General features: G+C 41.4%; 1 protein-coding gene across 1 annotated transcript in view; it reads right to left on the bottom strand.

Moving 5' to 3' along the window:
• LOC307230315 (guanine nucleotide-binding protein G(i) subunit alpha-2) overlaps nt 1-24,386 on the bottom strand; it is a gene marked incomplete at both ends in the record, with an annotated part of 29,398 nt that extends 5,012 nt beyond the window's left edge. The window contains 4 exons of the mRNA XM_080000614.1: nt 219-379; nt 2,976-3,117; nt 4,346-4,388; nt 24,269-24,386. Coding sequence (XP_079856740.1) covers nt 219-379; nt 2,976-3,117; nt 4,346-4,388; nt 24,269-24,386 — 464 coding nt within the window. The remainder of the gene's footprint in view (nt 1-218; nt 380-2,975; nt 3,118-4,345; nt 4,389-24,268) is intronic.
• Nucleotides 24,387-25,121: the final 735 nt, after the last annotated feature.

The following is a 25,121-nucleotide window of genomic DNA, read 5'->3' as shown; positions in this document are numbered from 1 at the left end:
AATTGTGTTTTTATAAAAAAAATATATCTGCAGGAAGAAGAAAAAAAAAAAAGCGTATTTCATGGATAATGATATTTGGTTTCACTCTGCGCCTTTAAATTTAACTTTTTTATATTTTGAGTTGAATATGTGCAGTTTTATAGGAAAAAGCAATATAACAAAGCAGTATGGTGTTGTGGAGAACAAGACATTATGCATCCACATAGAATTACACTCACTATGCCGCCGAGTCGTTGAGCTGGTACTCTCGTGACCGTGCGAAGCAGCTCTTGATGCCGCCGTCAGCCCATAATTGTCTCATCACGTTGGCCAGGTCGTCGGGCAGAATCCCCTGCTCTTCAGCCTCAGCAGAGAGGGCGAAGAGCTGGCGGGCATCATCCTACAGGGGGCGATAGAAACACCACAACATAGACGTTGACAGTAAGTTAAATACAGTCAAAAGTCCAAATCATTAAAAGTAGCAATCCGTAAGATTACTGTGTTAAAAAGTACAATATTTTAGTCTCTTTTTTAGCTGGTACTTTTTAAGAAGTAGCAAGTCATTGTATTTGCGTTATGCATGTGCTTCTCTATGCTGTTTCCAGTGTTGGTGGCGGGGTCCGCCTATTCCGCCAAGAATGCACTGATTGGGCACAATCAGAAGAAGGCATCCTTTCGAAAATATGTTTTTATTTTTTGAGCGTTTTAAAAGCAAAAGTGGGGGTCAACACGGATGTTACAAAAAAATCAAGATTGTTTGAATGTAATTCTGGAACTTGCAGTCGAATTCACCACACAGTACACGGAGTTTCTAGTTTTTCACTTTACGTACTGGTGTATGGAACGATTTCCGTCTCACACAGAACAGGAGAGAGATTCCTAAATTTGGCATGAATCTGAAGGATTCTTGTAATCATTTAATGAAAACGACATTTGAGTTATTTTGATCTTCGATGTTTGAGAAATATCGATGACACCCGGGACAGACAGTCAGTCTGCTTGACAAGCACGGGTGAATAATGCAAAGACGTTAACAGTATGGCTGTGGCAGTGAACATAAATCACGGCTGTGCAATCCCGTACTTGAAAGATGTTAGAAATCTGAAACAGTAATGGTCTGTGTGAAAATGTTCCCGTGCAGGCGTACTGTACTGCATACTGTATCTGTATAGACAAATAGCCTATCCCATATACATAAGTCTATTCCATTTATTTCTATTTTGTACCCCACTCAGTATTACCTTTTTGAGTCTTATTTTATTTTATATCATTCTTATTCCTATTCTTATTTACTAACTGCATTACGTTTTAGGAATCAGTCAGTTCAGTTAGTTAGTCAGGTAGTAATTAGGTTAGCTATTGTGTTCAATTTAGTACTTACTGTGCATAATCTCTCGGGTTTGTTGCGATGACATTTCACTGCATATGTATGATCGTATGTATATGTATGTGACAAATAAACATCTTAAATTATGAATCTTGAATCTTGAATGTACTTCCATCTATGTTTGTGCATGTGTGTGATTGCATGTGCACTGCGCTATGTACGTTGACAGTGCTCAAACCAGGACAGTATTTTCTATGTATGCCATAAGATGCAAGGTAGGACTAGGTGACAAGGTCAAAATATCATACAATAGATTCTTTTTTTGGTAGATGGTATAATGTATGTTTAGGGAAGTGAATTTTCAAATGCAAATCACACTCTAACAAGGGGCCAAACAGTCTAGTCCCATTTGACTTTTTTTGAATTAATCATTACGTGAATCACACTTTACCAATCGTGGTGACAGCAACAAAAAACAGGTGTAATACACAGTATTTTCATACATGTTTTGTCGAGGTGCAGTTTTCTCTGGGTCCGCTGTCTGTTTTTCCACATTCCCTTGCCACACAACAAACTCCTAAACCTTATCAAAACTCATACAAGGGTGGTTTCATGGAACAGGTGGCAGAGATTGGAATCCTTCCAACTGTTGTCTGTGGAGGGGATGATGTTTTTTTTTTTAATGTGTTTGGGCGTTCAGTTTGGTTTTTGTTTGTGTGTCTACGCTTGTAGTTAAAATTGTGGGGGTGGGGGGGTGTTTGTTGTTGTTTTTTTCTCCTGAGCCTCGGGTCTCTTAACCAGCATTACTCAACCATTCTGTTACTCACAGCCAATGTGAAACCACAGCCGCTGGGGTAAAAAAGAAAACGCGCATGAAGGATCTTCACAAGGTATAAGGGTGATAAAGGGAAATAATTGAATCGGGGCCACCTGCTCAGAGGGCTTTTTTATCAGAAAGACGTTTGATTTTCACTCTTGATGGCGCCGTACAAAGCACGCAGCGGAGCAGATGTGATGCTATAATGTGTCTTGCCACACAAACAGCCCGCGGCTGCCCCTATCCTCTCCTGCTTCTTCATCTTTTTTTGCACTTATTTTTTTTTCTTTTCCTCTTTCTATGCCCCCCCCTGGTGCTCAAGAAGAGTACCTCAGATGGAAGTGTGGAGAGCTATGCGACATTAAGCTGTTTTGCTGCGGATGGATAAAAATAGTATTATGCTTCCGGGGGAATTGACAGCAGAAGACAGCTCCTCTGGACAGGTGAGCGTGAGAACTGGGAAGTATCTGGATTCTAAAAGAAAATTACCCTGCGACGAGACCCGGCTTGCAGCTCCCAGAGACGACATAAAAATACTTGATACATTGTAGATTCACAGAATCAAGAAATAATCACACGCACACGCACACGCACACACACACACACACACACACACACACACACACACACACACACACACACACACACACACACACAGCTTGGTACTCTGGATTCAATTAATGAATAGTTGACAAATTTGGCATTTTTATTTCGCAATTAAAATCAGCTACTAAAGCAGATTCGGTAGAGGGTGCACCAGGATATCCTACCAAGTTGTGTGTGTGTGTGTGTGTGTGTGTGTGTGTGTGTGTGTGTGTGTGTGTGTGTGTGTGTGTGTGTGTGTTATCCCACCACTCTGGTAGCATCAGTGTAGTTGATGCTGAGGTTGGCCATGGCTTTGACGATGGCCATGATGGACTGGATGGTGTTGCTGTACACCACCGCTCTGTACTGCTTACACTCATCTTCTGAGTAGCCGTCTTCATGGATGATCCTGAGAGCAGGCGGCAACATGGACAATGTTTTGCATGGTAAGTTAGTAATCGCAGCAACAACAACAAAAAAAAAAAAAAATCGGCTTTCTGCCTTATTTATTATTGAGATGAGAATGGAAAAAAACAGCCTATCTGAAAATATGCCAAATATATCGATCAGATGTGATAGTGTTTTCAGTGGTCTCCCGCGCCAGTTCTCCATGACGCGTTCAAACATGCTGTTCAAACATGCTCCCACGATGTTTACAGCAGTATATCTGTGTGTGTGTGTGTGTGATACTGACACATAGTTCCATCGTACATGTCATACACGATAAAAAAAATATTTACTGCAGTGAACAATATTCAGAATATCAACCGTTTGTACTGTAAACATGTGTTAAGATACAGCCGGATATGCACAAGGGAGAGAATGTGAGGGTGTGCGTGCGTGCGACTGTGTGTGTGTGTGTGTGTGTGTGTGTGTGTGTGTGTGTGTGTGTGTGTGTGTGTGTGTGTGTGTGTGTGTGTGTGTGTGTGTGTGTGTGTGTGTGTGCATGTGATGTCCTCATTAGGATGCAGTAGACAGTGGGGAGAGACCACATGAAAACCAGCGTACATGAATTCTGAAGCAAAACTGCCCCTTGATGGGAATGCAATGACCAGCCTCAGAATTGATAGAGACTGACGTTTTTTTTACACAATGCAGAGAAGATTTTTTTTGTGTATTTTTCGAACTCTTTATTGCTATATACTGGAAACCCATTATTTTGTACCTGCATCTGTTCTCGGTTTTACGTTACACAATGGGCTAATATTTTGAATCTCTACTGTATCTTCTGCAGGAATTTTTTATCAGTATGGCTGTGTTAATAACTCAGTCTTAGAAAAAAAAAAAAAAGCAACAGACTGTTGTAACTCGAAGCTCATAAAAAATGGATTCCATGCCCGGATATGTGAATTATTAAGCCCTTTAGGTCCCTGTGGGTGTGTCTGTTATTACAAGCTAAAAGACAACTTTTTGGATCTTATTTGACTCATTCTCAGTGCCTAAATGTCTGTACTGTAGGTTTATCAATGGGGTATGGGGGAAATTTGACAAGAAATAATATAAAAATTCAGTGTGACGTCTACACACTCCATGAGATGTGCTTGAGTTCAGAAACAAACAAGTTGGTGTAAGTGAGGTGTGAGGGCCGTGTTCCATCTTAGCCCCGGGCACACACTCAGATAAAGACACGTTCTTACTTCATCTGCTTTACGATGGTGCTCTTTCCTGACTCCCCAGCGCCTGTAGGAACACAAAGACAAAACGGTCTTATTACACAAGCTCTACGCCATTGTGTCCTTTTGCTTTTTTTGTCTCAGTGTGTATGGAGGCGTGTACGTTTGCTGAGCACAGGCCCATTATGCTTGAAACCCCCCGTTGATGTCATTGATGACATAATGTCCTCTCTTTTAATTATCTGTGTTTTTTTCTGGTTTATTTTTGTTTACATTTTCCAGGATGTGGTTTACCGAGCTGCCTCAGAGTTTATTTATTTAAATATCTCGTGTTTTGGCCTGCAAATATGTACCGTAACAATAAAACACATCAGGTTCAAAATAATAATATGCACGAAATGAATACACTTTTTTTTTTTTATTATTTTAACATTTTTTGTGCAGTTTTATTTTTATTTTTGTAGAGAGCAGTGGAAAGAGACAGGAAATGGGGGGAAGAGAGAGGGAGAGGCACGCACAGCAAATGACTGCAGGCTGGATTCGGAACCCGGGTCGTCTTTTCAGGCCTTTTGCCTATATGCTACGCCCGCTTATCTGTTTGAGACACCAGGACGCCCCCGAAATGAATACACTTTGGATATAAAAAAAAAACAAAACTAATGCGTAGAAAAAAAGACAGATTTAGTCAGCGAGAGCAGATCCTTCGTGGCTCTGCACCCCCTGAACCTGCCCTGCAACCAAGCATCAGCCTCGCACTCCCCGGAGAGACCACCTGGGACCAGAGAGACCGCCGTGTGACCCCGAGGTTGCAAACGACCGCCGTACATTGTGCTTGAACGGGAAACATTTCCTTCAGGAAGGTTATCTATGTGAGATAATTACACTGCTGTTCCAGAACGCCCGCCTGCTTCCCATTCTGACTGAGGGAATAGAATATTAAATCACCGCCCTTGAAGTTTGTCGTCGTCCCGCTTGTGCTCAATTACTATACTCTGCAAAGTGAATGTCATCCAGCTGGCATCCGAGAGGGAACCAAACGACCAAAGGTTTCTTCCAGTAAGCAGGCGTAAAATTAATAAATAGGCCTAGAATCATGAGAGGGACCTGGGCGCAGACTGAATATACCGGACGTCCCCCATGGATGTCGCGTGTGCGTGGTCCATTTGTGGACAAAACAGACAACGACGACTCCACAGCGGTAAGATACAGCCTTTTTCAAAAGTTTGTTTGCTTTTCTAACGTTTTATTCAATGTTGCCAATCAAACTGTAATATATGGAGGAATCCAGCGAGCGTAGGCGACTCTCTGCTTCAACGGGTCTGACCACAGCATCTGCCGTATAGGGAAAGCAGCTCATAATGTAGGCTGTGTGTGTTAAGTCACTTTAAAATAACAATCTAATATGACCTGAAATAATAATACTAATAATAAATCGAAAACTTTTTTTTCAGAAAGTACTTTGAGAAATCCTATTATGAACCCTAGCCCAACTAGCAGCTAGCCTTGGAATCTTGGAATCCTGGAAACCCAGCTGTATTATAATAACTTTAGTAACTGTTAATAATAATAGTTCTTCTTTTCGACCATCTTCTTGGCATGGAAAAAAGAAAAAGATCCATCACTCTACAATTCTACAATTAAATGGTGAATAAAAAAAACAAAAACATTGTGGAAAGCCTCAACAATATTGTCCTTGTGGGGAACCCTGGACTGGCAGGCCAAAGGTGCGGGGGACTAGGAGTACGGGGGATTAGGAATTTGCTAAAGCAACTAAAAGGATTTTAAGCTTAGTGCGAATAAAATAAAATAAAAAACTATGGGGGCATATCACAGATCGACTGGGAAGCTGTTCCAACATGGGAGCATTAAAACAGAAGGCTGCTCTGCCAACTTCAGTATTAACTCTTGGAATGTGTAAAAGGCCAGAGGACCTGAGAGACCTGACCGGCTCATCGCTGACCAGCATGTTGGAAATATCATTTGGTGCTGGGCCAGTGAGAGCTTTAGTGTCATTGTTAGTGAACACATTTTTTCAATAATTTTTTCTGAGAAATGGGAGGTTATTATGAGGGTTAGCGTGGTCAATCGTTTACCCCTCTGGAACAGAGTTCACTATCTGGGACAGCACAAGGAACGATTGGATCATTTGTTTACTGTTTTTCCAGATTACCATCAAAGTCCGGGAGGCCCAAGGACAAACCCGGTGCCAGGCAGAGGTCACCGTGGCCAGAGGGAGACAGTTTTAACCCGAGACGAAAACAATGTTGTTATTGCACTGCAAGTCATTTGTTTGTTAAAATGAACAGGTCCTCCCTCCATGCACACGTGTAAGGAATAAAGGCTTGACCGCACATCTGAATCAACGCCTACATCCCGGTCACTGATCATCTTTTTGGCCCTTCTTCTTGACCTGGAAGTATAGAGGTCCTAAAGGGTGGACAGGTCACAGCCCATGATCCTCTCTGCTCTGACAACCCGTTGAGTCTGGCCTTGTCCTGGACGTTGGCAGGCCCATACCAGACACGCACTCTTGTTGACTTTTTATATACTTTTAATTGGTGTTCTTTCAATGATTGACTCACTGTTATGTGTAAACTTGGGCAACACTTTGAACGACAGTAATTCTTTTGTAGGTTTAAAATGCTGGGGTCAATTTGATCCCAAACACAAAAGACGTCCGTTTATTTTAACACAATAGCCGTGTTCATGTTGATTTTGACAACAGAGGACACAATAAAAGTCCTGTGTTTCATCAGTAGCTCACACGGTCTTGCAGTGCCTGTTCACATTGTTTAGTGAATTGATGGGAAATTGTTTAATAAATGCATTTGATTTTAACATTTTGAGAGTCAATTGGTTTTTAAAATATATCTCTCATGAATATACTTTGTAAATTTTTTTAAATCTGTGCGCTAACTTAAGATAAGAAAAACCTTTTTAACCCCCTGCAGGAAATTCAGGTGTCATAGCTGCAACAGCAATGAGAATGAAACACAGTAGAGGTACAGGTAAGAGTAAATTATAATAAATAAATATTAACATAAACCATATAAGATAAAACACTGGCTGTGACCCAATGTTTTATGTTATGTATTTAATGATTTTAGTTTAGTGATTTTTTTTGTGATTGATTTTTCCCTGCAGGATTCGGTAGTTAACCTCACGGGGGGAAAAATGAACACGAAGAAGACAAACTTCAGCTTCTGACGTGACGTGGGACCTGTCGACCCTGGACACTTACGCGGCACGTCCGCCATATTTGGTCTGCGTCTACGTGCTCTTGAGATTCATCAGGTTTATTCAAACATCTGCACAAATGCCCTTCAAATATTCAAAGAAAGGCAGCCACATCTGAAATATCAGCTCCACTGGGGACACGCAAAGCATGAAGGTCACCTTCCTGGCTTAAAATCATCCATCCATCCATTCTGATTAATATTTAAAGCTCAAAGGAGGCTGACATTGTCGACTGCCAGGGGAAAAAGATAAAACATTCTCTTCTTCAAGCTCGAGTTCCTTTGGGGAATAGAGCAGCATTGCTATTATACCATGAGGTCGTTTTAAACTGCATATCGATTATTTGATGCTGGTTATTCATTTGGACCAGGAGTAAGTGAGCAGGGTAGTAAAACGCTTCCACTGTTGTTCTGACAGGAGGACCAGGAGAAGTCAAATCAATATTATATTTTGTCCTCAGGGAATTCCCCGGCATGAAGGGTGAAGCAACAAAAACAGAAAAGTCAAAAGTAAATAAAAACACAAAAGTGCATTACTAGTTTGAAAAGAATCATCGTAATAACCATGATGATGTTGATGTTCTATACCCCAACAATAATTAAATCCTTAATTAACCCTCTGTCGGGAATATTGACAGAATAAAACCACTCTTCTAATCCTGGATACTACCAAGAGCTGCCAAGTACCCACACAACACACAGGGTGATTCTAGACAACATTTTGTATCGATTGTGTTGTTGTCCTATACATCACCCTTTACCAGTCCGACCATTACTGGGGGATTACATTCCTAAATCCCTTCGCAAGGTTCCTTCCAGTTTTTCCACCAATGCATTTCTCTCTGGGAGTAATTCCCTTGTCCCACCCAAACGCTTGTGGTCTGGAATTGGTCATATCGGTGAAACCCTCCAAGATTGCAACAGCTATTAAGGGCAACGTCGATTGTCCTTCCCTCCGCATCGGATGTTTCCTGAAAACAGCGTTTGTCGAGGGGAAGTCCAAGTATGTGTTGCAGCGCGGGCCACAGAAAGTGATGGCGTTTGAACCTGATTAATAGATTGTTGACAGGCAAAAAGGACCAGGGTGAAGGGCAGCCATCGTCATAACAGGAAAAATAATTACTCAATTGCCATGCAGCAATTTTGGAACACAATTTAAAGAATGAAATAAATACACACAATTTTTATTGGTTTTGTTCTGAGAAACGCACAGCGGATGGGATGGAGCAGATTACCATAGACAGGAATCTGTGACGCTCTGACGTCGGCTCGTTCAGAAAGTAGAAAAAACCTTTGAAAGTTCAAGTTAAACCTTTATTGACTTTATTGACTATTCCAACGGCTCTATAAGCCTGGGGAGCAAGCATGTGTGCACACGTTTATGGTTTATGGATTTCTCTGGCATCACACAAACAAAAACATTGGAATTGGATGCAGGTGTGTATCTGCATGAATTGTTCCAACATCTCAGCCTCATTTAAGTCGTTACAACAGCCTACGAGAAGGGAATTAGCGGAGAGAGCAGAGGAGCAGCATTCCTTCTTTCCCCGTATTGAACTCCTGCTGTGCAGGGGCTCACACTAAACACACTCTTGGCTCAGCGAGGGAGGAAACACAGCAAAGATGAGAAAGTGATTCGAAGCTGTGTGAGGGATTAGGGTTGCACCGCTTCCCCGCTAAATCAACAACAAAATCTTGGCAAACAAAAGTCCAATATTTTCACAGGGCCACTCAATCCCTATAACCCCCATCTGCTCGTTGCACAAAGTGTGTTTTGCAAGACTGATGAGTTGTCCTTCCGAGCTCAACAGGCTCACTCGGCGACGCACTCAAAGGTACACACTCACACCAAAATAGGGACACACACACACACACACACACACACACACACACACACACACACACACACACACACACACACACACACACACACACACACACACACACACACACACACACACACACACACACACACACACAGAGGCAAGGCTGTGAATACAGATGCAGACGAGGATAATCCTCTAGTCGCCGAGGACAGTCGTGTGTCGTCCTCACTGCCCGTCTTCTGTCTAGATGTCCTGCATTCAAGGGCAAAGGGTCTGTGTTGAAAAGAAGCAGCGGTGCCTCCTCTCGTTTCCTTCCAGGTTCTGTGGATACTGATGTGCCGGTGTGCTATACCTGAGGATGTGCTAAATATTATGTGGTGTATCATGAATTTGGAGGAATAATGAGAGGAGGAATAATGAGGGAGACCGCATTATTCCGCTCAAAGGTTTTGAGATGGAGGATGGTTCAGTGTAGATCAATGATTTGCTCGATTGCCTCGTCATCGTGTGAATAATTACTTTTTTGAAACAGCTTAAGCTTCAGCCAAACCGACAAACACCTCATTCTTGCCGTCTGAGCTGGTCTCACGGGTTCATTCCTGGTTTGAAGGTCAAACATCGTCCAACTCGCCCATGGTGTCCAAAAGGCCTACGCTTCCCTCAGGGCTCCATGTGGAAAGCACACGACAGTCTTCCCGCTCTTCGGTTTGTGCAGTCAGCAAAGGCAAAAGCCCTCACTCATTTTCCACAGGCCTGGAGGGAATCCGCCAGAGAATGCTGATTTAACGAAGCGGCCGTCTCATGGAAAAATCAAAGTCAGCCTTGGCACATTTGACTTGACAGTAAGTCGGAGTCTGCTTTGCCTGAAGGCCAAACACCATCTGAGAGCCCAGGTCAGCAAGCCATCCCATTGTTACCCTGTATGAAGAACAACTGGGGCTTGGGTAATCTTCCTTTTTGCCGTGACTTATTTCCACTGCAGTAGAAGAAGAACACTGAAAGACATTAAACTTTTCATCTGAAGGATTCTCTCTCTCTCTCTCTCCCTCTCTCTCCCTCTCCCTCTCCCTCTCTCCCTCCCCAGATTTTCTATGACATTTTTAAGGCCACATCCAAATCATAAGCACATATTCTTTCAACACTATATCCCAGCATCCTAAGCAGACATAGAACAACTAAAAACTGGGCTCCGCACCGTTGCTGTGGAGTGATATCACACATCCTAGCATATGCCCACATCCTGGGCGATCCATTGGCTGTGCGATCACCGTGGGAGCGTGACTCACCCGGCTTTGGCTGCGACACGATTCTTCTGCCTCCGCGCGCGCCGTCTCCTCCATCAGCGTCATAACTTCTCTCCTCCAACCGACTATTACGGCCGTTTAGGAGGTTCACCACAACTACAGCCCTTCGTGACGTTGAACAAAATGCACAACGATCCCGCAACCGCTATTTACAGCCCTGGGTCGATTCATCGATAGGACTGAGTGGTTTGTACCTCACGCCTGAGCGTTATTACATTTATGAGGAAATGATAAGCATGACTCACTGTGTACTGAAATAATGTCGTTATGTTCAGAAAGTCCCAGAGGGAACCAACGAGGAACATTTTCCTTACTATTATATGCCAGCTCACCCATACCTTTCCTTCTCCAGTTGAGTGGGATGCTTTTAAAAGGAAACAACTCATGAAATTCTCTCTCTCTCTCTCTCTCAAAATCGGCCCGGGGGAAAGAAAAGATGAGAATGTGCAGGTGGCTAGAACGGCATCTATTTAACATGGTGAGGGGTTATGGCAGGGTCAGGACTTAAGGCGTATCATCCTTGCGTCCTCTCCTTCTCACTGTCATCCCACTTGACACTTTCTTCTGCAGGTTAAGCAGAAATACTCACTAAATAATTTAAATAATGAAATATTGTGTGTAGGTGTGGGTATCAGCATCAGTGTGGAGCGTTATCTCGGCTTGTCGGATGGATATCTGATTTTTATTCTATGTGTGTGTAAGTCGATAGACCCGTGTGTGTGTGTTTGTGTGTGTGTGTGTGTGTGTGTGTGCAAGTGCGTGTGCATGATGACATCACAGCATGAGACCTCGCTCCTCACAGCTCCCATTCCAGAATCACAACATCACTGTAAATTGATCTCCAACTGTTAGAAACACTGGCACATTCATTTAGCTTGAGTCTGCATTTATAAAGACCTTTTCAACAACTATTAGTGCAAATACAGTGCCCTTTGTGGGCAGGCTGTCTCCTATAATAACACAGATAGAGCTAGACCAACAACTTGGACTCTTGTTATTGCATGCTGCAGCATCCAGCAGTTAGTTTCACGGTGTATTATTATCACAGGTATGTTACATTTAGCTGGTCACATGCAGATACTGTGGGGAGCAGTGAAGGTGCAGTACATTGTAATGCTGGAGTATAGAAAGTAGGTCATTGGACTCAGTGTTCCACTTGTCAGAGCAGGATGCTGCTGCATCCCACTGCCATCCCAGCGACCAAACCCATCCCCAAATCACACAAATTAGCAGTCAAACATGTCTATTATGGGTAAGATATGGTGATTGATCATTACCTCTTCTTATGTGTGCTCTTTTACTATACTAGACCGTGCATTTTACTTATTCCCCCATAATCAGCCAAAAGTAGATGACAATTTCAACATCAATGGGTGGATATAGCACTAGATTAGGCGATAAGGCAGGATATTTGCAGAATCACACTGTGTTCTTATTTCTCATGTGAGGCCGTCACTGGAACTGGGAATGAACCATTGAAACTAAAAGAACATTCCTTGCAAGGCTAGATAGATAGACAGACGGACAGACGGACCGATAGATAGATAGATAGATAGATAGATAGATAGATAGATAGATAGATAGATAGATAGATAGATAGATAGATAGATAGATAGATAGATAGATAGATATGACAGATAGATATGACAGAGAGAGAGAGAGAGAGAGAGAGAGAGAGAGAGAGAGAGAGAGAGAGATGGATAGATAGACAGAGAATTTGAAGAAATAATCTGATTTTAGACCAATATTGGGATAGCGATTTAGTGTGTGATTTTTTTTTTCTTCTTCTGTATTATTCACTAAACACAAGCAATAATCATTCTATAGCAGTGGTACTCAACCTTTTCCCAGTTCAGGAGCCACATTAACACAACATATTTTCGCAAGAGCCAAATCTGGAAACGTCACTTTCCTCAATCAAACTATTATGCATTTTAAAATAAGGCTACTCGTAATATCTTATTAAGTAATATAAAGCATGATGTATGCAATAATTGCAATTTAATATTATTACCATTACCCCGTTATTAATCCTGTGTTTTTATTACCATTGCAACTAGAAATGTATAATGCATTATTATACACAAATGATGTAAAAATGTATAGGGGTGGAAGGCAAACTGGAAGTTACTTGCATGTCTCCTGTGGCTGGTTTTTGCACTGCAGCGGTAGATGCCGCGTTCTCTGGAATATCGCACTTTAATTCAGTTTAATGGCTTAGATAAAACAGGGTTGAGTATCACTGGGTTCGATTGTGTAACATAAAAAAAAAGCCTTGTTTTGGTTTGATTGTTTCCATGTGTCATTTGTTTTTTGTCCAAACCGTCGCTACTTTCCTCAGTCAACTTTTTTGTCCTTAATGTTGAAAGTAACCATAATTTCAACCCTCCAACATGATCAATTTCATTCATTTAAAAAAATATATATTTTCAGCCTATAACCATTAAGTGAAGTAAACAGGATGGGAATTAACTTTTTAACAGAATGTGTTTCCCTCTGCAATTACCCACATCACCTCTACCTTGTCTACGTGTTACTGCGTTCACCAAAGGAAAGGATAAAGCTGCAGTACGCTCTGCTGGTAGCGATGTTTACGACTGCTGTGATAGCGATGCGTGGGCACACAAAGTAATTGCAGGGGTGGGTCAGGAAAGAAGGGCGGGGGGGGGGGGGGGGGGGGGGTGGACAGCAGAAAGGGAGTGGGCGGAGAAGCGAGATGTGGTGGGGCAACTCTGCCGAGACGACACTGATCCACAGAGGTGGGAGGGAGGGAGGAAGCACCGGATCCACAGGACAGGGCCGATTCAACACAAAAGGGGCTCAGGCTTTGGGCGTGAGGGAGCATCTCGGAGGTAGGGGACACGATCCGCTCGGGAAAAGCGCCACGGGAAGGGGTCTGTCGAGGGGTTTTTTGGGCAGAGCCCCTCCGCACGCTGACTGTGTCGGAATGCAGAATGAGGGCCAGACCACGGCCCGTCAGGCTGAAATGAAATCCTGTCTCATGTGTCCTCTCCTCTCCTCTCATCTCATTTCTGCCTCTTTCTGGCTCTTTGCCACTGCCCCTGGGAAAGGCTTTCATTAAAAGTGCGCTGCCAGTGTAGATATTACTATTCTTCAGCTGGCAAAGTGGGAACGAGTGGCTGGCATTCAAGTAGAAGGAGTTGAGGTTTATTACCGTGCTCTAATTATTCCACTCTTTGGTAGATCTGACTTGGCTTCCTCCTGTAATTGCAGGGCTATTAGGAAGCCAAAACACAAGACAAACAGCTGATCAAGGCTACACGAGAGAAAATAAACAATGGATTATTAAAAATACACTAAATACACGGCAAGGCAACACATGTCTATCCCGAGGTTCATGGAAGGAAATGTGCAGAATAAATGCCGGATAGGCGGAAGAGGACCGGATGAGAAATAGCAGGTTGTGTTGCGAGGAATGGATGGTCTCATCGGGCCGTGTTGAATACCGCGCCGTCCTTATGATTGAAGCATGACTTCGTATTTCTCTGGGGTACTTTGTTTAAAGGTCAAAACCAAACGCCATTTCAAACTGACATTTACAAATGTGGGAGGGAAAAGCGCAGCGTCTCAGAAGATGCCTTCATCAGCACTATGAAAAACATGGCTTGACCACACATGAAAGTGCTGCAGTCACCATAGTGAAGTAAATGCTCTCCTGTTGTAAATATGCGTCAGAGTAACCTAGTTAAATGAACTGATAGTAAATGACTCAAGTGTGATTAGACCTGTTGGAGGAATACATTACAAGCCACAGTATATGTCTGGACGTCCATCAGCTCCTATGGCTGCATCACTTTAAACCCATTTCAACACATATATTATGTCCAGATAAATGTAATAATTACACTATAATGCAATATCACTCATGTTGTTTTCTCCATTTCAGAGACAGAGAGGGGGAGAAGCAAAAAAAGAGATTGTCATATATATATATATATATATATATATTAGATGGCATGTGGAGGCAGAACTGGGATGGATGGGAGGAAAGATAAATAAATGAATTTCGTTTTCATCCCTTTGCTTTGCATTTGTTGTTTTAACTGTGGAAAAACGCTGACTGCACGAGATAGAGCGATAGAGAGAGAGAGAGATAGAGAGAGAGAGAGAGAGCGAGAGAGAGGGAATGTTTGAAATGACTTTGTCAGCAAGCATCACCGTTTTATTTGACGGTAGGATCTTGTGTTAGGACTAGCACAAAGTGGCACAAAATGAGCTGAGCAATCTCTACGTGTGCAGTTTTAAGAGAGAGATTAAAAAACCCCATTTGAAATAAAAGGGAATACCAGTAAAGATACAAGCGTCAATATGGGAGGCGGCTTATAGGATTTACATTTGTCATGGCACGCAATTGCTGTTAAAAATATAATTCGATGCATTTTACAGACGGTATACCTGATGGCCTCATTCACACTTCCATCTGGCCCCGTGTTCACAGTAAGTTGTCATTCCTGGCGAGGGTGAACGGAACGAGGATTAATGCAGAGAGAGCAAGACAGGCCAAAAAGAAGCCTATCGTAGTGTAAACAGATGCCAATACAATTATTCTGTTTTTCGTTGATTTTCTCGTTCCTCATGCAAATCCAATTGGAAGGTTTAACAACACGTCATCGGGGTCTCCTTTGGCCATCATTTGATAGTTACTCCCTTATTCAATTCCAGGGCAAAGCCTAGTGGAACCACGGATCTGAACACACCATTATATCAGGTTCATTACCTAATCTTGCAGTTTTGTTCCATATTCAACTAAGGACAGAGACATTTTGAATGGTGTGAGGTACCAAGCAGGCTGGCAGACTATACTGTACCTGAATAATTTAGTTAAGTTATCAACATGAACCATCTAAGAGCAGTTTGTGTAGAACTTCTGGACCACACAATATAAGTGGTGTCTTGTTCTATCCATTAATCAGGAAAAAGCCACAATGTGTTGAATTTAATATGAATGGAAAAATTGGAAAAACATGTTTTTCACAATTTCACAACAAAATAATCTAATTTCTCAACAATCACAATACACCAGTACAATAAACATTTTTTTCCCCTCACCCATATTATTATATTCAAAGAGATTTCATTTTTGATTTTTGTCTTCTTTTTCCCAAAATGTGTGGTTTATAATTGCAAACAGAAGGAAACGCACAAAAAAAATGTTGCAGACTTGGTTCAAGGATTTAGTAAATAAGTTTCATGTTTGTGCATAAACAACTGAATTGAACAGAACTAGCTGGATTCTAGCTCAGAATGGAGCCACTTTAAGATATATTCTTTTGGCTTTTTCCGATAGTGACAATGCGGGGAGAGAGGTAAGGCAGGGGACGACATGCAGCAAAGGGCCCCGTGCTGGAATCAAAACCCAGGCTGCTGCTGCAACGACTCAGCCTTGAAAATGGTGCGCTCTACCCAGTGAGCCACAGGGGCACTGAAAGGAGCCAGTTTAACTGAGATGCCCTCAGAACTGTTTATTATTGCTGTCAAGCATCGCTTCATGCGCAGCATAACAAACAAAAGGGGAAAGAGAAAGCAATTCTCTCCCCAAGCATTGAAATAATATGATCAATGCATCCCCTTCACACCAATGCCACTGTGTACGAGACGATAATTCTTCATTTGCAACACTATATTTACACATGTTTTAACAAAGATTAAGCTGTGATTACAAAGATTTAACTGTGGGAGGGGAATACAAGGCAGTCGTAAAGGACAAGAACAAGTGTTACTAAAAATTACAAATCTAAATCAGAAGACGTGAACTAATCTAATGTTATGAAACCTGCACTTGCCAGGAACACGCACACGCTTTTACTTCATTACAGAATATGCTGCTTCCCTCATATAAACCAAGAAGACCTGCTCCTGAATGCCCTGCGGAGAATCATCTTCGGCCTCACGGGTATAAATGTGGTCAGCCTAAGAATAGTTTTTATCCCGAGCTGAAATGAATGGCTTCAAAATCAATTACAGGTTCCATTCCACTGTGAACAGCTCCTTTATATAGAACAAAATTAATGATATTTTATTTCTAAATGGGGCCAACCGAATTCTAATTACCTTCGGAATGTATAATCAGTTCAATACGCACATTCCCAGCGTGGACGCTTTCTTGTTTTATATTCAGATGGTATCTCTGAGTGAAATACAGGAACAAGAAGGAGATAATTTGACAACATGAAAGAAGTTCAAGTATAAGTTCAAGAGGTTATTTGTCACATACATACAGCCATACATATATGCAGTGAAATGTCATGACACCCGGTGATTACGCACAATAAGCTCTATAAGCTCTAAAAATACTAAAATGTGCATAATCCACACAAAGAGAATAATATGAACAATGTGAAAGAAAGAGACAATCTAGAGGAGTATAGTTATGTTTGACCAGGGTTCAGCAAGAACAAGTCATTGTTTGGTGAACTTGGATGGTTCAATTTCAATTCAATTCTTTTTTTTATTATATTATGTGTTTGTAAGGATGAAAAGTATCTCTTGATTTGTCTTCTTTCTGTTGAATTGAATTCATGGTTTGTTTTTTAACATGGTCAAAATCGGCATATGTGAACATTATGTAATTATTTTAAATAGTCTTAGTGTTTTTCCAGTGTATTATACCTGCATCATCCAAAATAAGTCATAAGGGTTTCAATGAATCTTTGTGTTTTTGCATTCAACAACTATTCAATGTATTGTTGGCCCCAAACCCCCACTAATGAATCATAAATATATGTGGACAAAGATATTTTTAAATCTCTGTAGATAACCATGAAATGTATTAATCAGAGTAGAGCAAGAATTACAGTATACTGTAGATGATGCATGTTAGGTGTAATTTTACGTCGGCCCAACACCTATTAAGACTATTCTAAATATAATTAAATAAACACAATCATCCAATGTAAAAATATTGAAAGTAATATCAATGTCAAGGGAGCAAGTTTGAAGGAACCAGTGGAATAATTTGTGAAGTTGTTTCATATTTTACCTCATGGCGGTCTTGAATTATGCTGACCAGCCCACTCAGTTCTGGTGAGGTCATTCCAGATCAATGAAAATCCATGGTGTGGAAGGCTCTAATGGAATATTTTTATGGTTCAGCGCTGCCACCGCGCCAGTAAAAAAAAATTCCCAAAGTGGCTGCTATTTTCAACCAAATCCTAGGAGAGATTTTTTTCATTTAACAGTCATCAATCTGATCAAAACAAGAAGATCCATCCGTCCTTCTGCTTGCATTCGTCCATTCTGTTCAATAACCAGGGCCTGTGAAAAACAGACACTTTTAAACAGCGTGAATGCCAACACTGTGAACAGGTTGGAGATATTATCTTCATTTAATTCCACTTACTTGTGGTTCTTCTAATCCATCCATCTTGGATTCCTTTGTCCTGTTTCTTTAAAGGGGACATATTATGAAAAGCTCACTTTTTCAGTGCTTGCGTACACATACAATTGGGTCTCTGATGGGCCTACTAACACACAAACTGTGAAATAAGCCCAGCCCAGTCAGTTTTTGTGAGCTGTCTGTTTCAGAAAACACGTCCTCACATTTGCAGCCGACCCCTACACCCGTTGTGCTTCAGTAGAATTAGACACAATCTGAGTAACTCAACAAACAAATCTTTGAAAAGAAAGACAATTAATACCAACTGTCCGTGAAGAAACTGCAGACGATGGAAATTAAAGTATTTAAAAAATAATTCTGCTGTGTATTTCTTTCTTTTAAAAGAAGTATGCAGTACATAGACTGTAGGCTCTGGCACACAATCCGCTGTGCGTTTCGCAAAAAAATAAAAATAGTGTATTTTTACTGTAGATGTATTTATTTTATTTTATTTTCCAGTGTTTACATGAAACAAAAAAAAAATCCTGCGTCGGAGAGAGCCCCGGTGCGGTGTCCCCCACAAGCTTGAAGCATGGCAACAAAAGACAGAACAAACTTTGAAATGAGGCCTTGTAGATCTAAAAGGAGTGAAGATTCAGCAACTGGATTGCTAATTTCTCGCCTCAAATTTGTTCAGAACCAGATTTTGGTGGACTAATAATGGGAAATCAGTGAAAGTTACGACGTAAATACGGAACCCGGAAGCCGTGCCTCAACGCCATTGGCTCACAGAACATGGGCCTCTGTACGGTGGCTCCTCCCCCCGAAAAACCTTTTTTTAATAAGGTGGTATAGAGGTATGTTAGAATGGCTGGAATGCATAATGGAATGTGGTATTTTCAGCAAAAACAAAAATTCTGAAACACGTTTTGGGGACCTACAAGACCTATATTAACTTGTGTAAAAAGCAGTATAATAGGTCCCCTCTAAATTATATCGCAGCCTTGTTCGGAAAAATGATACCCTACTCAAGCCTGCTAGATATACTGTACTACCAACCTCTTTGTTCTTAAAAGGTATTTAAACTTATTAGTCCCTGTTGAGTCAATATTATAAACCACTCTCTTTTATCAGGGTGTGTCCCTAGCTATTTCAAGCAGGCCATTGTTCAACCTTTGTTGAACTGACCAAACCTGGACCTCTCGCTACCTGAGAACTAAAGGCTTATCGCTTAACTCCTTTTTTTTTCTTTTTTTAATACCAGGTGGGTATTTCTGGGACTGCATTGGAGAGCTTCTCCTCCTATCTCACAGAAAGGACTCTCTTGGTCTCTGTGGGGGTTTTTGGGTCGGACACTGCTGTCACATCACTGATGCTCTATAACGTGGCGTCCCCCAGGGTTCGGTCATGGGGCCTACTTTATTCTCCATATACATGCTTCCACTAGGCCAGACTATCAGTCGTTTCAGTAACATCTCCTATCATTCTCCTATTCTCCTATCATTTGTATGCTGATGACATTCAGTTATATTTTTCCTTAAAACCTGATGAGCTTGAAAGGCTTTCTGTATTGGACATCTGTTTAAATTCAATCAGGAACTGAACGGCAAATAACTTTCTGCAGCTAAGTGCAGATAAAACTGATGTCTTAATTATTGCTCCTGATAACCTTCACTCAGTGATTTTGGTGCCTTATCCTCGTCTTCTCGGTCTAGACTGTGTAATCTTGGTGTGTTTTTTTTTTGACCAATCCATGAGTTTTGGCGCTCATATTAGGACGCTGACACGATCATGTTTCTTTCACTTAAGAAACACAGCCAAACTTAGCCTTTAGTTGGGTCATGAGCTGAAATTGAGATTCTAATTGATGATTTTATCTCATCCAGTTTGGACTACTGCAATGCTTTTTTTTCTTTTTTTTCTTTTGTTTTTTTAAACTGCCTTAATAAATGGTCCCTGGACCATCTACAAACCGTCCAAAATGCTGCTTCTAGGCTTTTAACACGATCAAACCGACGGTCACACATTACACCTATTGTAAATCTCTCTGCACTGGATTCCTGTTATTTTTAGAATTCATTTTAAAATCTTGGTGCTCACGTATAGAGCCCTACATGGCCAGGCTCCACATTACACCAGGGGCCTCCTGCACCCACACACAACGGGTCGATCTGTTAGGTCCTCCGACCAGGGTCTTCTAAGTGTCCCTCGGACAAGTTTTAAGACTCGGGGAGATGGTGCTATCCGGTCGGCAGCACCTGAGCTCTGGAACAATCTCCCAATGACTCTGAGGTCTGTGGACTCTTTTGGAAAACAGTTAAAAGCCCATCTGTTCAGGCAGGCTTTTAGGTAGTGTGTGTGGGTTTTTGGTTTTTTTTATAACTTGTGTCTGTTTATTTGTTTGTTTGACTGGTGTCTGTGAAAGGTCCTACAGTATATCAGTTAACTTTACTTACTTGGGGTTGACTAAGGTTGTTAATTATCCACTTTTCAAGGGCGTTTCTTCTTCCGCACTTTAACATTGAATGTATTATGAAGTAATGATGTAATTTATATCTTTATGAATACACTGCAGACCACAATGCAAGCAAAAGTTATACGTTATTCAGTTCAACTTTATGATTGTATTGTGGGTTGAGAAGCTCAGTTGATTTATTATTTTGGGTTGATTTTAAACTTTACAATAGAAACCTTTAAGGAACCGCATTAATCCCCTAGTCATAGGTGAATTTACTTCTTGTTGATAGGGTTTTACATTTTAGACATACTGTAGCTTACTTTTGTTAATGTTAGTTGCATGCGTCCTTAGTGGCTGGAGTGACGTTGGGGATACCAATTTCTATGCCCATGATTACAAATAACTTTCCCAAAGAATATGTGCTTCAATAATAATAATAATCATCCTCAAAAGAATATTGAAAGGTTTGTTTTCCTTTTAATAATATTCTAATTATAACCACCCTGAAGGTAAAATTATGCTCTGAAGAAAATCTGTCTCACCGGGCAGATGCAGGCCAACTTTTATAGCATTTCTCTAAAACATTTACAAGTCTTTACTTCCTTCTCCAGACATAATAAAATGTCCCCTTCCTAAATTATTAAAGATCGCTTGGATATGTGTCCCTTTAATTTAGCAAGAGCAATTTTGCATGCCTATTACATTGATTGATGAAAGAGTTGCACTCGGAGCTTGGCCTTTTCTCTCTCTCATTCATCAATACCTTCTTTATGTGACAATTCTTCACAATCCTTTGTCTGATTGGCCAAACTTCTCCAATGTAATTTTCATTAAAAGTTCACAAAATAATAATTGAACACTCATTCCACCATTTTCTTTAGTTAACCAAGACGTGGATAAACAAAAGACCGATTGACAAGATGGATTGGACAGACCAATTTTAGCCCTGAAAGACTGCTGTTACTGAGACAATGTTGAATGGCTGGAGAATTATGTAAAATGTTTTTTTTAAACAGGAAGTACCACGTCCCATTCCTTTGTGAAACTAACTCAGAAACTCAATAGGTCATTAGCATCGCCGGTAGAAGTCATCCAAATAGGCTGATGTGTGGCCTGGCTGCACGACTGAGCCAAAACGGGCTTGGATATTCAAAGAATAAGTCAAATGAGCAGCTTCTATTATGGATGGGGTCCTAATGGGCATTTGATATGAAAATGAAAGATTGGGAAAGGTCAGGACTATCTAGAATGACAAATCTGAGGTTGGATGGGGGAAGGTGAATAGACTTCATAATAGAGTTCATTATGGGCTATGAGTTAGTGTGCGCTGTGCTGTGATGAATAGGCCATTTGATCATATTTGAGCTTTTTCAAAATGACATTACAATGCTGAATCCTTTGGCACCGCTTCACTGTCATCAGACATATCGTCACGTCAAGAAAGGAGTCTTCGGCGACATCAACCAAAAACCATCAACCATAATTGCGATGGCATTTACGTGTTTGGCGCCTCACTTGGGAAATGTTTGACATCGGGGACAGAACAGAATAGCGGAACTTCTACTCAGCGACACCAAAGCAGTTAAGGTTCTTGCCATTATGGATCCACCTAAAATCCTCCCCACCACACAAGCTGGATGCCCTAATTCACAAGGGCACGTTTTAAAAATTATTTTAAGAAACATTCAGTCACACATAACCCTGCAGGTAATTACTATTATCACATCCAGCACCAGGCTTCACACATTTGCCGAGTGTCAAAAGCATCTTTCCTGAAGGGACATCAAGAACCCGCTTGGTACTGAATCTATTGAAGAAGGAATGAGTATGCACGCTCACTCCTGTCATTGACATGTGTGCATGTATGTGTACACATGCACAAGCGATACACACATAAATAAACACAGCTGACACGCTCTGTCCGCTTTGCCGGAAAGGCCAACGTTATCTATTCCAGACTTAGAGGCATCTATCAGAGACATGACAAACACAGCTCAAGCGCAGCCTCCCGACCTGCACGTCGTCGGTTTGTGGAATCGGCGTTCTGGCACTGATCGGCCCCGCACTCCGACTCACGTCTGAGGGACGGACTGTTATCGGGGGCCTGGGAGGGAAGCTTAGCGCTGCAGGTTTAGAGGAGGTTTGAAGGGATGAAGGAGCGAACCATTTCCCTCCTTGGAAGTAAATATTAAAGGCATGCAGAGCAGAAGTTGGCAACAGTTGTTTTGGTTTTTCCAGAAACATTGTGATGCGAGTAAAAAAATGCCTTACCTGCCCACTACTCATACATAGATAGATAGATAGATAGATAGATAGATAGATAGATAGATAGATAGATAGATAGATAGATAGATAGATAGATCATAAAACACTGCTCAACTCAATACCCAATACTCGTAGAGATTTTTTAATATCTTTTCTCAACACAGTTGTGACAATGTTTTGATGAGTCCGACAGTGTCACTGCACTGTATGTTATATCTGTGAGTGCCCACTGATGCTGACACTCCTGTCCTCGTCTTGGCACCATGCTGCCACTAGCGAGAACAGAACAACTGCCATCCAATTAGAGAGAGAGAGAGAGAGAGAGAGAGAGAGAGAGAGAGAGAGAGAGAGAGAGAGAGAGAGAGAGAGAGAGAGAGAGAGAGAGAGAGAGAGAGATTTTATAATACAAAACTGGAAGCGTACCAAAGCCTCGAACAGTGTTGTGGGCTGTTTGGTCAAAACATTATGTTCTGTATGGAGATAATAGATTAAAAGGTCATGCATTTCCAAAGCAGAAGGCAAGAAAAAGTAAAGGGAGCCGATGAAAGCCTGGAAAAAGAAAAGCGGGATAAAGTGCATTGATCGAGCACAGTGAATTGTGTTGTTGTGAAAGCAGAAAGCGGTTGTTGGAGGTCGACGGAGATTTGCGATCATAAAGTTTATGACTGTTTATGACATAAACAAGTCTCGGTAAGGGCCAACACTGAAAACCACTGAGTGATATATCACTAGACAGGACCCAAAGGAGAGAATAGGCCTTGACACAGATGTTTTTTTTTCCCCTCTTTTATTAGCTCCAAAAAAATGATATTTGTTATTGTGAATGTCCATGTCGACAGCAAAAGGCCAAAAAACAATGTGCAAGCCACCTGGAGCAGCTAAATTCTAAAGCCATTTCCATGATTGTTGCTTGTGTGAAATAGACAAGGAAATATGAAAATATATGACAAACTAAAAAGACACAGAGCAACGCCTGCCAAACAAATACAATCATGTTAATAGGAGGTGGGGCACAAATAAATGAGCTCATTAGTGTATTGGGTGTAGCGTGTGTATATGACCATATTGTGTATGTCTGCGTTTGTATGTTTAAACGGTCTATTGCGTTTCCTTTTCCTGTCTCTTGGTGCATTTCTACCTGTTTAAATAGATACGTAAATACATATATAAAGAAAAATGCCAGCCACGGTGTAGTGTCTGCCAAGATAACATAATAATACAAAGAATTATAAATAAATAAATAAATAAATTGTTATTATTATTGTTATTATTATTATTATTATTATTATTATTATTATTAATAATAGCCTTAGTAATAATAATCATAATAATCATAATAATAATAATAATAATAATACTTTTGCTGTGTATTTTCCTGCACTCTGCGCCATATAATCAGTAGCTGATCTGACAGGGGCTGCGTTCGAGGCGCGTTGTTTTTCTCAGTGGTGTCGGAATGTGTCCCGGTTTGAATCCGACAGGGAATTCACCAACGGAAGACAATTCATCGAACTAGTCTCACCTAAGAGCAGCAGTTTCACTTCCCTGGCAGCCTTCTCTCCGTCCTCCCGGAGGTTCTTGTCAATCATCTTGGATCTCTCCGCCGCAGCCTTGTCTTCGGCGCTCACCGTACATCCCATCTTCACTATCGCCCCCCTCAGAAAAAAAAAAAAAAAAAAAAAAGAACTCACCCGCACTGTGTCGTCCAACTGCTCACGATGCGACGGGCGATTTGGAGCGGTGATTTAAATTCCCCCAAAAAAAAATAATGTCATTAAAAAAATAAAAATAAAAAGTCAAATGTGCAGGATGTCTCCGCGGCGCTCGACCCGACACCTCAGACTTTGGCGACACGGCGTACTGTCCATTTCGGGGGACGGAGGAGGCTGTTTCCCGCAGGTCCTCCCCGTCTCACTGCCCGGTGGAGCGGATGATGAACCGCGGGCTGCGCTGCTCCAGGACGCCGATCCCTCCTCTCAAACTCCGCTTTGGGATTCCAAGTGTCGGACGTTAGAATGCCAGTTTGCCGTCACACGGGAACGGGGGGTTTTACGTGGACATGACACCACCTGCTGCTAAAATAAAAACGTATCATGAGTGGACTTTTCTTTTTCTTTTTTCTCGGCGTGGTCAACGTTGACACATTTCACTGGAGACGGTGAAGTGTGCGTTTCATGCGAGACCCGAAAACGATTCGTTCGTAGTGAACGAATCGTTTAAATATATTGTATTACATATATATAGTTTTAATTTGAATGTAACACTCTGAATCTTCGACACACACACACACACACACACACTGAAAATAATGACTGAGGACTCAATTAAAACACAAGGCAAAACAGTCAAGGCATTCGGCGACTGATTCGCTCCAT

The sequence above is a fragment of the Zeus faber genome (genome assembly GCF_960531495.2).
Source record: "Zeus faber genome assembly, chromosome: 5".
Lineage (NCBI taxonomy): Eukaryota > Metazoa > Chordata > Actinopteri > Zeiformes > Zeidae > Zeus > Zeus faber.
This window is presented reverse-complemented; position numbering and strand designations above follow the sequence as displayed.